Genomic DNA, 15374 nt, shown 5'->3' on the forward strand with positions numbered 1-15374 from the left:
AAAACTAAGATTTTCACTATGCTATTTATAGGGAGAGTGAGGATTGGATTTCCTAGTGTAACTGCAGTACATAATTGAATAATAAAATCTAATTTATTGCGCCATTGTTTAAAAAAACAAAAATGAATGTCGATCAATTCGAGTATTGTTATCCCTTCCATGTAGAACATTATCTCTAAAAATCCTAAATAAGTTGCTCGTAATTCCTGCAGGTAAAAAAAGAAGGGAAGGAATCCCATCTATACGACCCTCTCCAAAGCAGCACTCCCTCACAGCTCACCCTACTTTACAGGTTGCTGTAGTATTTCCAATAGTAAAAATCTACCCCTTCTTGACTTTTTTTCTTTGTCTTATTAAATATAAAGAAATAGCTGTAAATGAAATTAATAATGAAAAAAAAAAAAAACTAGCATTCAATCAGCATATACCACATTAATAAGTTAAATTTTATTTATGATTATTTCGATCGATTGAAATTATGTCATTACATGGTCACATGTAAACTTAATACATTTTTTGGCATTGTAATATTCCAAGTTTGGTTTTAAAAGTTTTAACAAGCATGATGGTATTACAAAAAATATCAAATCGAACATATAGAAATGGACTTTAGTATACTAACAATATCCCTCTCACCGACTAGTGTATAAACTAATTTTGTTACGAAAAACTTTAAAGGTCAAGTTCATCCAAGGAAAATGTTGATTTTAATAAATAGAGAAAAATCAAACTAGTATAACGTTGAAAATGTCATCAAAATCGGATGTAAAATTAGGAAGTTATGGCATTTTAAAGTTTCATAAAACAGTGATATGCACAACCCAGTAAAATGCAAATGAGTCAGTTGGTGATGTCCATCACTCACTAATTCTTTTGTTTTTATTGTTTGAATTATACAATATTTCATTTATTACAAATTTGACAATGAGGACCAACTTGACAGAATCAGATAGTATTAAACAATGCTAATTCCACATGCTCAGGGAGGAATTAATCATTGTTTCACTCGACAATGAGGAGAAAATTAGAATATTTCATATTTCATACAATAAAAAACAAAAGAAAAGGTGGATAACGTCATCAGTCTCCTCATTTGCATACCGACCCGAATGTGCAAATAACTGTTTAAGTGAAACTTTAAAATGTCATAACTTCCTTATTTTACATTCGATTTTGATGAAATTTTTGGTGTTATGTTTGTTGGAATGTTCTCTGTTTATACAAATCAACTTTTTGTTGGGGTGGACTTGTCCTTTAAGGGTGTAATAGTATCAAGTTAGAATTTTTTATTTGCATCAAATTGCGTAAGGGACAGAGAATAGCAGGTGTAAAACGCCGTTTGATTGTTTTTACAGAGCTGTTTATTGTATCAACTTTACAGAAGTTGTTTAAAAGTTTAAACGACCATGCTTAATCAATTGACATTTAAATTTTCAAAATTAAAATCCGTCGTTTAAACTTTTTGAAATTGTTAAACGTTGTATAAAAAGTATGAACATAATTTTCACTGTAGCTTATAAACTTTTGTATCATCGACTGTTTTTTTTTTGTTTTGATATTAATGTAAAATTGATAGGCCAGTTCCACCAGTGAATTAGTGCAAGTATAAACTAAATTCAAACATAATTATATTGCTTGACATTTTGCTTTTCCATGTTTGCTATACGTTAACTGGTTATTACCATTGTGTTTAAATATATTTTGTATTTCGTTTGCTGCACATGAGAGAGAGAATATTAAAAGAAAATATTCGTTTACTAACAATGCAGACTCATTGCCTTTTAGCCCATTACCATTTTGTCTGATTTTAGGTTAGAGTTATAGGCTACTCAATTTGGTCTAAACAGAAAAAACCGTTTGCATGGCTGTCGCGATTGAATTGTTCATGGGTATGAACCGAATGGAGAAGACGGGCATAACTGAGGGACATGAGGGATGCGTTCCTATAATAGGCCAACAGATGCACTTCAAAGAGAGAGAGAGAGAGGGGGGGGGGGGGAGGTCGGGGAGAGCCGGAAGGCCCAGTGCCGTACACGACTCGAGGACGCTTGCCCCCCCCCCCTCTAAAGAAATCACGACCCCCCAAAAAAGGAAAGAGAGAAGGGTAAAATATATCATTTTCTGAATATCAAGTCAAAATCTATTACAAAATACGACTTCTCTATTAAAAGGTCAAAATTTTTGCTCGCTTGCTTCTCTCGCTCGCAACATTTTTTTTAATTTTGCCCATTAAGACATGTCTACCCCCCTCAAAATTGTTGGCTCATTACGCCACGGGGATGGGGAGGGGTAGAGAGAGAGAGAGAAAAAAATATGGCCAGGATGTTTGGTAGTGACATAAAGATAAGTATATATCTCTATGGGTAGTGAGTATCTTTTCATAAATCATACCTACCTGTCTCCGCCTGAAATTCGACGACACCCCCCCCCCAAAAAAAAAAAACACCTCTAAATAGAATCGGAATTCCGTCCATCACCAAGGGGGGGGGGCATGCTCCTTTCACAAGATAGAGTAGGCCTAAAACAAAAATGTACAATGTTTGGACTGATGTCCCTGCGCCCCTTCCCCTTGTCTGCGCCAAATCAGTATTTCGTATTCGGGCAATCCGAAGCATATCAGCAGCTAGCAAGTTCATGCGAGGCCAAGTATGACAAGAGCTTCATCTTATATCCCCGTGGCGTGGCGGTCGAGTAAACATTGCTGGGTTGTAAATTAACAGCATGCACATGCATCTTGGTCAAAGTCCTCGGTCTGCAATACCACTCCGGTGCATGTAGTTAAGGGTAACTCGGCATCCAGACTCATTCTCTTTTCTTTCTACATGTACTCACTCACTACACATTACACCATTAGCAACATTGACTTGTGACTTTTCCAAGACATTCTCCGTATATTGATGTCTGGAAATTAACAGAGTTTAAAATATATGTGCTGCAGTTTATGACCAGCGGGATGCAGTTGGGTGATACGTAAGCCTAATACAGGTCTACTGCACTTCAATTCTCTGGTAAGTAAGATAATACCTTATATTTCAGAGTTTTCGAGTCTACGGTATCAAAGAAGTGTTAAACGTCCTTCGACTTAAGACATTTCATAACATTCATAAGGCCCTCTGAGTATGATTATGGACCGTATATTTGCCTACATCTGAATGGCGATGTATACCCCGTGTATACCACTTTGCCATGATGATTACAGATGTCGTTGAATAATATTTGTATTGAGGATAATACGTGTATGTCCTATAGGAAAATCCCGCGAAAATCCTGTAGCCGAAGTTCTTAATTATTCATCATCATCATGTATTTGCCATTTACCTTTATTGATTTGATTACTGAATGCAAATTTAATGTTTATGACCGAAAAAAATTCTAGCGGGTTTTATCAGGGCTGTCAACACTTCTTATAAATAGACCGTGAGACGATAATTTTTGGTTCATTTTCTCGATCACTTTAAATTTTGTTTCATTCGAATGCATTTATGTTGATCCTATTTTGTATTGGCCTATCATAATGTGAGTCTCGCATTCAACTGGTTATCCAGTGTTGGCATCGCTGTTTCATACACTTATGCCACGATCCATAATATTTGTCATACGCCTCACTTGACGACTCCATTTAACAGTATGACTACCAAGGAAGATTCAGTCTGTGGACATGTCTCCCATTCACGACACTGAACGTACTATTTAACCTTGCATTCCGACTTTTGGAGACACGGCTTTATAAATGGGGTAAATGTTATCTTAACCATTGTCACGCTCTCAAGGTTTTGATTTCGAGTGTGTGAACGCACTATTTCTAGGGAAGAGGGAGTTCGTCCTGTATTCATTTAAAATGCTCGAGCGTGAGCGCATTTCTTTAAGCAGCTGTCAGTGTATGCACTGTTTCAATCAAGTCCAAAAAAGCTTTGACCCTCCCGAACTAAACAGCTATGCAAGGATTAACGTAAGAAATATCATGAAGATCTAAACTCATATTTGCTTTTTTGTTGCCGGAAACGTAAAGATTTTGATATAAAGTTCAAAGATTTAAATCTTTTTAAAGTCCTTTTTATTTTGAAGATAAACTCTTCAAGATACAGATCTGCACAGTTCGATTAATCATTATACAGCTGAACTTTAGGGATTCATTTTTCAAATCTGAATCAATTGAAATCTAAAGATAAAGTCTTGAAGATTCAAATTGAATTAGAGTTCATCTAATCATTAACCACAGCTGTTCTTTAGGGATTCATTTTCAAGTCTAAAATAAAGATATACCCCAGATATACCATGACCGATTATAAGAGAGTGAGTCTAATACAAAGAAACAGCAGCATTAAACCAAGTTCATGTTTTGAGGGTAAGGGAGAAACTATATTTTTTATTTGGTTTCATATAGCTAGGGAAGCCGATATAGTAAGAAGGACCTGTCATTAGGAAGTAATAATCTCTCAATTCTGCGCTTTTCATATTTTTGACCTTTCCTTGACCGTAAATAGGTCACTTCTACCGAATTTTCGCCAAAAAGGACCGAGAAATAACCACAGGAGTCCTCACATTTTCTCACTGATGAGAGAATACCGTGATAATTTCAAAGTGGTCGAAGATCTTCAAAAGAATCAATTCGTCAAAATGAAGTTGTCGATCGCCGAGCAAAATACAGTAAATTGAAAAAAAAGACATATTTTGGTCAGCTATCATTTTAGTTATTTCTATTTTCTTGTCGCCATAAAATGCAAAAAAAAGGGAAATCACCATTTATTCGAAGCTAATCCGTAATACTTTTTTAGTAACCTTCTTGTTTGCTTAATGTGAACAAGATCAACCCTCATATGAGTAACATTCAAAATCAGACATTATATTTGTCGGAAATGATCTCCATATCTCAGACCTAAACATAACTGGGCCACGGAGACTTATTTTTAGAGCTCTTGCGCCATTTTCAATTAAACCGATTGTAAAACTTTTTCGACAGTGTACCCAAACGATTAAGACTTCTCACGAGAGGCATCTACACAAACAAATTAAAGTGCAAAAATGACAAAACGAAGGTCGTATTCATAGTTAAGGAAGTGGGAAGACTAACAAAATATCAATATTCAAACGATTATAGCCCAACTTCGTATGGAGCCCACACAGCTCAGGTTTCTGCTTAAAAATATTCCCTTACCGATGACAATAATGTAGTTTAGTGTATATTTAGATAGTTATTCTACGTTTTAAAAACAATTTGTCCTACTAAAGAGATTTCAATGCAACTAATTAATGTATCGTAACTGATATATCATAATTATCACTCTGCCTTTACTTATCAATGGAATTGGTATATTTCTCAAATTTTTAATATCATTTATAAATAATTTCGCAATCTGTTATTCTTTATAGTTGTACCATTCGTGTACTCTAGGTTTAACGTAAACACATGTCGAAATTGGTTTTCTTGAATTCCGTGGGCAGTCCATCGCAAAGGGAAATAGCGGTGCCATAACCAAAATCTTGATTGAGCAATGAATTATGATTGCCAATATAGAACATTTCCTTATAAAGGGCCTTTTCGAGCACAGTAGGCGACTCGAGTATATAATTTATTATATCCTATTTTGGATATGACCTCTGCATGCGTACTCCGTGCATAGGTCATTTAGCGGTCATGTTTACTGTAGAAAGAATAGTTTTGACTGATGATAATTATTCTGATCGAACCACGCACCGTGACTGTATAGGGATTCCCAACATATTTGCAATGTGTACTTCACCGTGGGAATATATATATATATATATATATATATATGTATATATATATATATATATATATATATATATATATATATATATATATATATATATATATATATATAATGTATATATATATATTGCTCTTATAACCGAAAAAGGAGAAGACATGGTGTTAAACATCATGCACTGTAAAAACTGTGATGTTAAAACTGACACCAATTGGTGTTAATAGAGGACCACACCCTGAGGTGTTAAAATTACACCCTAAAGATTGAACATAACACCAAAGAGTGTAAATGTAACAACCAAAGGTGTTGTAATAACACCTATAGGTGTAAAACTAACACCACCAATCTAACACCTGTGTAAAATAACCGGTGTGGTCCTCTATGTACACCGGTTAACACCACAGTTTTTGCTGTGTGCCATGGTTAAACCCCACTACATTGGTTCAATTTGAGGTTTATATTAGGAAAGATAATTGCACCTACAAAAAATGATTGTAGAAAAATATTTTGTTTGATATAAAGTGGATGATAAGAAAATACATTAATTGTATTTTGTTAAGTAACATTTCAAAATACATTTAATGCATCTTCATAATTTCACCCATTTTATATCAAACAAAACATTCTACAATCATTTAATTCTTTGTACGTGCTATCGGGTAGACGAAATGTCATTGATGTGGCTGTTCTTTCGATCTCGGCAGGTCATCAGAATGATCGTATATATATATAGAAAGAACGAATTATAAATGAAGATAAACACACACACACATACACTCACACCAACAACAACAAAACACGTGTGAGAATAAGATCATTCAGACGTTAGTTCTCTAACATATAAAAATCCATAAGATTTGATCCCGGAAGCAGCTCGCACAGCGCAGCGGAGCTCTGGTTTTCATAACCATAACATTGCAAGCAGTTTCGATATGGTTATTATACTACCATCATTCTATCAACTGGCGTAGACAGATTATCATGCTACAGTTATACTAACGAAACTGACTCCAAACCGATCGGTGAAATGTCATTGGCTTAATATATTTGGTCGCTCTGGAATCGGTCTCGCCGCATTTACTGTATATCAGCTGTCGGAATGGGACGAGGTGGTTTCACTATATTTCCCAGAATTTTGTAAGATAACTACAAATACGGATATGCGCATATAATTATTCAAGTAGCATTTACAAACATTTTGGGTAAATATATTTCCAAATTTCCTGGCCCCGATCTACATGATAATAACAGTTGACTCAGTCACGACGTATCAATCATAACAGTTTCTGGTTATTTTAAGTGAATATATGTATTTTTTTTCATTTTTTATCAAATCTATGGGAAATCCTGCTATTAGGAGATGCACACCATTAACTCTGACCGAATAAAGATCACAAAGTGACAAAGAAGTTCAACTCGAAATACAAGAACAATTGTCATGAGTGATGGGTTTGATATGATATTCGAGGCATTTACGGAGCTCGCGTCATTGCCTGTGGTTACAGTAAATAAAAGAGGGTACACGTCATTTATTCTGAAGAATTGAGACGAAACATCTTATTGCAGATAGAACCCATGCAAGCCAAATCATTCCCCAGTATATGTTGGATATGATAGTGTAAGAAGCGTAAAAACGAAAACTTTAGTTCAAACTTGTATGATCCATTCTGATCAAAATTTTCGTTTCTTTCTTTCCATTTTTCTTTTAAAAAGCCAACAATCATTTCAGGTAAACTCCTGTTGAATTGAACATCCGACTCGTCCATCCGCCTTCTACCGTATCGCTCGGCTTCCGGTTATTTTCACGAGGAATGCCTGGGTGATGAAAATGGGCTATCCTATTCGATGGTTAGAAAGAATATGGTGCTTCTGCTAAACTGCCAAATCGGTTTTAATGATTGGTTCCACGGTGACTGACCCGTGTGGATGTAATTATTGCAATTGGATCGTCAGCGAAAATCCAGGGTAAACTTTGGAATGTCAGAGTCAGAAGCGTATGTGGTATTCGATCATGGCACTAAACTTCAAGAGAATCTTTTACATGGCCAAGTTGCGGACCAAGCCCAGATGCCAGTGGCTGATTGCTGTCTGCACTATGGTCCACATCATGATTTACAACCACTGTAGCGCCCTCATCGGTGATCATCAAGACCTCCTTGAGAAGCACTATTCCCTCGGCTTCAATCCTGATCTCATACAGGTCAATGCCACTTCCAAGCTCCTTAGCTGTGAGGACATCTCAACGATTCAGCAAGGGGATACCATTGGGCGTGGCACCACGAAGGAGGTGTTTGAAGGAACCTACAAGGGTAGGAAGGTGGCAATTAAGATGGTCACACCCAAAGTTAGAGATGTCATGGCGTGTCTCAAGAGAAGGGCCTATCGGAGCAAGTCGGAGTGCTACGAATATGCAAATTTTAAGCTGATGAAGGAAATAGCCTATGGCTTGCAGATCAATAGTGACAGATTAATCAAGGTATATATTTGTCCTCTTTTTAACACAATGTGAGTGGATTTCCTCCGACGCTTAACCCTAAACAAATTTTCCAAATTCAAATGCATATAATTTGTTCTTCAATGCGCATGGAAATCATCGTCTCGTGCATTATAGTTGCTTTCATGATCATGACTATGATGTAGCACCAACGAACAAAACAATCAGTTGTGCGTAATTTCGCGCGTAACTAAACACGTTTGCGAAACACCCCCTGACTAATCCTTAAAATAATTTGCAAATCTTTTTGTTACATTGCCAAGGGGCCGTTTCATAAATCTTTTCATAATTATACACCTAACTTTACGCAGGGCTCTGGTGACCTGTTCTTGTAATGAATGGTATATCCTTATGCAAGTGACCTAGACCTATATAACATGTATAAGAACATGTTCCAATCGTGCGTACCCTACGAACAGCATTTTGAAACAGCCCCTTTCGAGTTTTGGTCAAGACTTGGCTTACGGTTTCTGACTCACACGTTCCCCAAACAAGTAGACGAAATCACTAGTTTATTTCATTTCAAATGAGTTAGTTTGTTAGCAGACCACGGTGTCTTCAAATTGTTAGTGTATGAAATAAAGCCGGCACAAAATATAAATATTAAATTGAGGATAAAGAATGATCATACACCTGTAACACTTGTAAAACTTGTATTTGAGGTTGATCACAAATTTATCCCCCCTTCTCTTTTTTTTAGTTTTGATTTGCTTATAATACTGATTAAGTGTTTTTGGGTGGGGATATTTTTGTTATTTCTCCAGACTTTCCTTTTTAAATTATCTGTCGTGATCTTATCAAATCCATGGTCGACGCATGTATGCTTGTTTATACCTGTAAAGTCATGGTTCAAGTAAATGACACAATCATAATTATCATATTTCTGATGTTTCTAGCTTCTAGGGTACTGTGTACGAGGTGATGCAGTAACAGGATCTGTCCGCGATCAGGGGGTCGTTGAAGTCGTGGAATTTGGAAAGAAACTCAACAAGTATAGACTCACACAATTTACCTGGCCTGAGAGATTACAGGTATGCTCTTGAATGAAAGATAAAATTGAAGTATTTCTTCAAAGTTAGAACTTGTGTATTGCTGTAAAAGTAGAAACGGTACTGCAGAAACCTTTAAAGGGTAAGTTCACCCTGAAGAAAACTTTGTTGTAAAAATAGCAGAAAAAAATAGTAAAAAATATTGGTGAAGGTTTGAGGAAAATCCGTTGAAGAGTAAGAAAGTTATTAGAGTTCAAAGTTTTGGATTTGTGACGTCATAAACGAGCAGCCGCCCCATGTGTTATGTAATATAAAATGCATGAATTTCAAATTTCGTATGGTTCCTGATGACTTAATTTTGTTTTCTATTCATGATCGGGTGTGAAATGATTTGTCTATTGACATACAAAAGTTACAGTGAAAACCATTTTCAATTTTCTGAGAAAATGACATTTCATTGATTTTTTACCATTCGCTATGTAGGAATGCTGCTCGCATATGACGTCACAAATCAAATAATTGAAATTCTAATAACTTTTTAATTACTTGATGATTTTTTCTCAAACCTTCGGCAATATTTTTTATTATTTTTTCTGCTATTTTTACAATAAACTCTTTGTCAGGGTGAACTTCCCCTTTAAAACAACAAACGTAGAGGACGCGAAATGCTGGTGCCCTCGTGGTTGCCCTCTACGTTCGATGCTAAAAAGTACACAAGAATTGCGGGTATACCACTGGTGTATACAATGTAGTAATAATGCGCTATTCTCTCTGTTAACAAGCTTGGGTTGAAAGTAGTTTGGATTTTCTATAAAAATAAGAGAAGATTATCCATTCAAAAATGGTGAAATTTAGTGTTTCATTACAGAATTTCACGACGTTTATGTTTAACTAAAACAGATACATGTTTTAACATTCTATTCAACCGTGTGCAGCCCCAACCGAGACAGAATAGTCGCACAATAATAATTTCCTCCGTTTTAAGACAACTATGTGCGGAAAAATTTGGCATTGTGACGTGTACATGCTTGAAATCCGATCTACATGGGGAATTTACGAATTCGTGCAGAGGTTCGAGCTCTAAGTCGAGGGTTTATTTCCAATACACGTCTGCAATATTTTAATCACACAAAGACATACTATCTCTCTCTCAGACAAGCTTACACGCATATCATTATTATTATATCTTTAATTTTAATTTATCCTTAGTGTTTACTCTCTTTTCAAAGGTTGCCAAAGATCTGGCTGATGCACTCGTGATATTAGAATATTCTCCTATTGGCTCGGTCGATATCGGCGACTTCAAATTGAATCAGTTCATCCTCATTGATGGAAGGTTAAAGGTCGGTGACCTTGACGATATGTCTACTCAGGAGAAACCGTGTATAAAATCACGTGACTGCAGTATACTGGGCGAAACCTCGGGTAAGATGACTGGGGTCCCATCACAAGTTTTAAAAGATTCAAATTAAACTCGATCTGGTATTAATTTTAGATTGTGTTTTATATGGAGAATGTAGATAAGTTTGATTAATCTGATTTGTGTATATATACATATGTCGCCACTATTTGTAAGACAGGGTCCGGACTATTTGTAAGACAGGGTCCGGAGGGCGACAATGATGCATTTAGATGATAACCACGCGTTACTATCATCAGAAGGACACAAGTAAGAATTACACATCCAATGTACCATTAACAGTTCTCTATATACGCCCAGGAATTGCCGAAGGCATTTGGACTGTTTTAAAGGTATCATGTTTGGGTAAGCTCGAGCGAAATGATCCGATCCTTGTTCATTAATGGTAAACCATCCTCAACTCAAAACCATGATTGGTCATTAGGCCCCTATAACTAATGACCGCCCGCCGATTATTAAGAAGTTTTCGCAACACTACATAGACGCTTTCTTGAACGTAGAAAGTCTATTGTAAAAAGCCTTCATGACAAAGAGGACTTTGTTCATAATCGGTGAATCACAACATCAGTGTCGTCTACGACTCTGGCAAACGATATATTTGCCATTTTTTGTCAGCTCTGAAACATCGGATGAAACTGCTATTCCGACTTACACACCCCTTACAAAGAATTCATTATGATTTGACTTGCATTTCCAATGTATTTGCTGGGTTGTAGACTTCATTCCGCCAAAAATCTACGCGTTAAGATAATAACCGGTCACATGCGTACATACGCGCGAATTCTATCTATTACGTGAACTTTGTGAACGATTAAGGCCCACAAGCAATTCACTATAAGAAATACACGGACCCTCGATTAAGACACTAGTGATATTCTGGCGCATGACAGTATAGTACCCGTCCACACATGGCAACTTCTTGTGATCAAAACCCTCTCATAACAAAGTCAAAATTACCGGGTGCTGGAAGTTACAAACGACACTTGGTACGACCGGTCAAGCTTTCTTTTGCTTTTCATTTAACCCCATGCAATGAAAAGATGTATAACTAGAAAGGGTCACCAGTCTCGCCATAAACTTCATTAAACACCAAAATGGTAAGGAACGTTAATTTTGTCTACTTAATTACGATTGCAGTTAAAAACATTTATTGGCAAGTGTGCAGTACTTTCCTTTTTTTGTATCTTTTTCTTACATTTTCCCCCCGAATTTCTACCGTTTTGTTTTTTCTCAGGAATTGAGTGCGTGAATTCGACGTGCAACGGTATCAACGCCAAAGCGAACATTCTCTTAGCCACAATTGAGATTCTGGAACCTCTATTCGAAAATCCACCGGAACAACTTAGTGAACGAGTTGACCTGCTTCTTACAAAGTTAAAGAACTATCAAATAAATGCTCTTGAGCTTCAAAAGTTTTTAATTGATTTAACAGATGAGTATGCAATATCATGACATCGGTTTAGAGCTGTGCAGCATTTTTGACAGTTATTCCCTAGAAGAAAATCATTCCATAGAATGACTTAAGCTGAAAGGGGAGCAGAAACTGAAATGCAGGGGGTGGAGGTCTGTTGCAGAAAAACAAATAAACACAACTTGAAGTGTGTAATGGGGTGTCCAAATTTCGCGGACATTTAAAAAATAATCATCAGGCTACAATTCGTTCACAAAATATTTACATTTAAAAATAAAACAATTAAATTGATAGCTACCAATTCTACGGCAAGATCGTAAACTGGAATGACGAAAAATGTGAAGGAGGTCAGGGGGTTTCGCCGGAATCGCGATCTCAAAATTCTAATCCGGTCGACGAATGCGCGCTGTGCTGGAAATCCTGTCTGAAAGGCGTGGTCTGACTTCGCGGACCAAAGTTTTGTGGAGATTATAACAAAATCTCAAGCTCATAAGGTGAGATTTTTTTATATCAAATTGACGGGAAAATGCTTTAAAATTGGTCAGTACCACGTATTACATTTTTTAATGACATCTTCTTGCAAACTGATGCTGCATGGAAAAACCAATCATAATCTAACTAAAGCATGTCCAATTAAACGAGTTTCAAGACTCGCATCATATTCGTCAAATCGACACCATACCAGTATGGTCTATTCGAGTAATGTTCATGACATGTGGTGTTCCTCAGGGAAGCATTTTTTATTGCACAAAATGCCATGATAATTCATGATACTTATTTATTTCCAATATTATGCTTGGTTATCATATCAATTATGTGACATTCATGTCATTTGAAGTAATTTGAAACACTTCACACGAGGCATTTGTGCACAGCGCCACTATGTTTATGTCTACATGATTTTGTAATATCGTCCTCTGCGACGAATTGTTGTTATACCTTCCCTTTGGCCATGTTGGCCGGTGTTGTTTCTGTGAGGTATTGGCCTATTGGAGATGGCTTAATAAAACTCTGTTAACTGGTAACTCTTGGTATCACAGGCCTAATTCATTTCCCATAGACACGTGTGTTAAAGTGGCACTTTGAAAAAATCATTAAAATAAGGAGGAAATTCGAGGGTTGAATGTTTACTACCAGTGGGCAGGATATGTCTGACATTCCATATCTGACCAAAAAAAGGGTACCTCGGCCGGCTCATTTTAAAAATAAATCGGCATTTATGAAGACTACACCTGACAGGATCAAATTCATCGCTTGAGTTTCTAATTTGGAAAAAGGAAGTTCAGTAGGTACCCTCCCTAGAATCAGTGTTAGATTGTCAATCATATTCATTCATTTTTGTCAATCAGCAATATTAAATTTGAAAATTGAGCTATGGGTTGGCTCGAATGAATATCTTTTGCCTGCCAGTTGTAATTAGGCCCGTAGAACCTCTTGTGTGTGTGTTCCTTAAAGGGGAATGAAACCTTTGGAATGAGTAGGCTTGTGTCGAAACAGAAAAATCAAAGAATAAGAACAAAGAAAGTTTGAGAAAAATCAGACAAATAATTAGAAAGTTATGAGCATTTGAATATTGCAATCATTACTGCTATGGAGATCTTCCCATTGGCAATACAACAAGGATGTGGGATGTCACATGTGAACAACTTCCCCTTTGATGGACTATGAAATACCCTCAAAATGTCTCTTTCTGCTTTTTCTTGTGGTGATACAAACTCTTTATCCATGATGTATTCTTTGAAAATCTGTACTACATGCCCTCCTCTACGGAAAGAATACATGTTCTACTGACAGATTGTAATAAAAGAGGCAATTTAAGTGAAATATATACTAAAGTAATGGGGAGAGTTGTTCAAGAGTGACATCACACATGTTTGTCACATTGCCAATTTTAGGATCTCCATATCATTAGCGATCGCAATATTCAAATGCTCATACCTTTCTCATTATTTGTCCGATTTTTCTCAAACTTTTGTTGATCTGTTTCTTTATTTTTCTGTTTTCACACAAGCTATCTTGTTCCAAAGGCTTCATTCTCATGTAATGTCGTAGTGTACTATAGTAACCTGAAATCACCTTCAAACCGCAAAGTCGATATATACACTACAGGGTACATAGAGGGTAGGACCGTATTAGTCAGGTAAATAATATTATGATTAATATTTATTTATATATTATAACAAGCCAAAAGAAAACACACACTTTCCACCCCACTCACTTGATATAATACACACTTTATTATGAAATACACTACTGCCTTACAAAACAAATATCATACTAGACGTATAACTGCTTTCAGCCCGAATATCTTGGAACCCATTCATGAAATCTAATTTTGAACCTAAGATTGTGATCTATCAATGACAAATAACTGAGTTAAAAAGAAGTCCCAAATAAGGCATTGGAAAATTGATGCATAAATCCTTGATAAAAGGCAACCAAACCTAACTACAACTGTGACGTAACAGTATACTATACATACTGTATGAGAATGAATGGAGTACGCTATAGTCAGTTAAAAAACCTAGTAAATTACCTCCCAGATATTCGATTGTCGATTGCCATTGATGGCATTGCAGCACATTCTCCAAACAAAACCCATGGGCCCGTATTCTGAAGTCGGGTTTAAACTTGTGGTTTAAGTATGGATAGCCAATTGTTACATAAGTCACTAACGGTATAGATAATCATATTTCAGCTCATTTGGCTCTCAAATCATTCATAATTGTCTAGGAAGTATAAATAGATGATTTTCTTCACCATCGATGAATCAGTATAAAGAGCACATAAGATACATGCAACTTAATAAAAAAAATTGACACGTTTTGCTTCCCATATTTCAGCACAGAGTTATAGCCATGATCTAAGTTTAACCTGACTTCAGAATACGGGCCATGATCCTCCCGAATTCGTAGATAGGGCCTATTCCTTTTTATATGTGCCTATATTATTAGAGATGAATATAGATTCTTGTCAATAGTATACTCTAATCATTGTTTAAATAGAATGATCCACTTTCACAAAAAAAAGGTGAAAAGGTCCAGCCCACCCCAGAAAATGCTGATTTTAATCAAGAGAGAAAAATAAAACAAGCATAACGCTGGAAATTTCATCAAAATCGGATGTTAAATATCATGACATTTTAAAGTTTCGCTAATTTTTTTCCCACAAAACAGTAATATGCACAATTTAGTGACATGCAATGAGAGAGTCGTGTCTATGATGTCCCTCACTATTTCTTTTATTCATTGTTTGAATTTACAGATTTAACAATAAGGTCCAACTAGACTCAACCATAAAATACTTAAACAATGGTAATTCCACATGGTCC

General features: G+C 36.1%; 1 protein-coding gene across 1 annotated transcript; it reads left to right on the plus strand.

Annotated features, from left to right (window-relative positions):
* The first annotated feature begins 2571 nt into the window (after nt 1-2571).
* LOC121424411 (extracellular tyrosine-protein kinase PKDCC-like) lies at nt 2572-12203 on the plus strand. The gene is made up of 5 exons (XM_041620097.1): nt 2572-3008; nt 7443-8205; nt 9120-9254; nt 10442-10637; nt 11867-12203. Exons 2-5 carry the CDS (start codon nt 7726-7728, stop codon nt 12082-12084), a joined length of 1029 nt encoding a protein of 342 aa, XP_041476031.1. The 5' UTR covers nt 2572-3008; nt 7443-7725; the 3' UTR covers nt 12085-12203.
* The last annotated feature ends 3171 nt before the right edge of the window (nt 12204-15374 follow it).

Source organism: Lytechinus variegatus, chromosome 11, assembly GCF_018143015.1.
Source record: "Lytechinus variegatus isolate NC3 chromosome 11, Lvar_3.0, whole genome shotgun sequence".
NCBI classification, from domain to species: Eukaryota; Metazoa; Echinodermata; class Echinoidea; order Temnopleuroida; family Toxopneustidae; genus Lytechinus; species Lytechinus variegatus.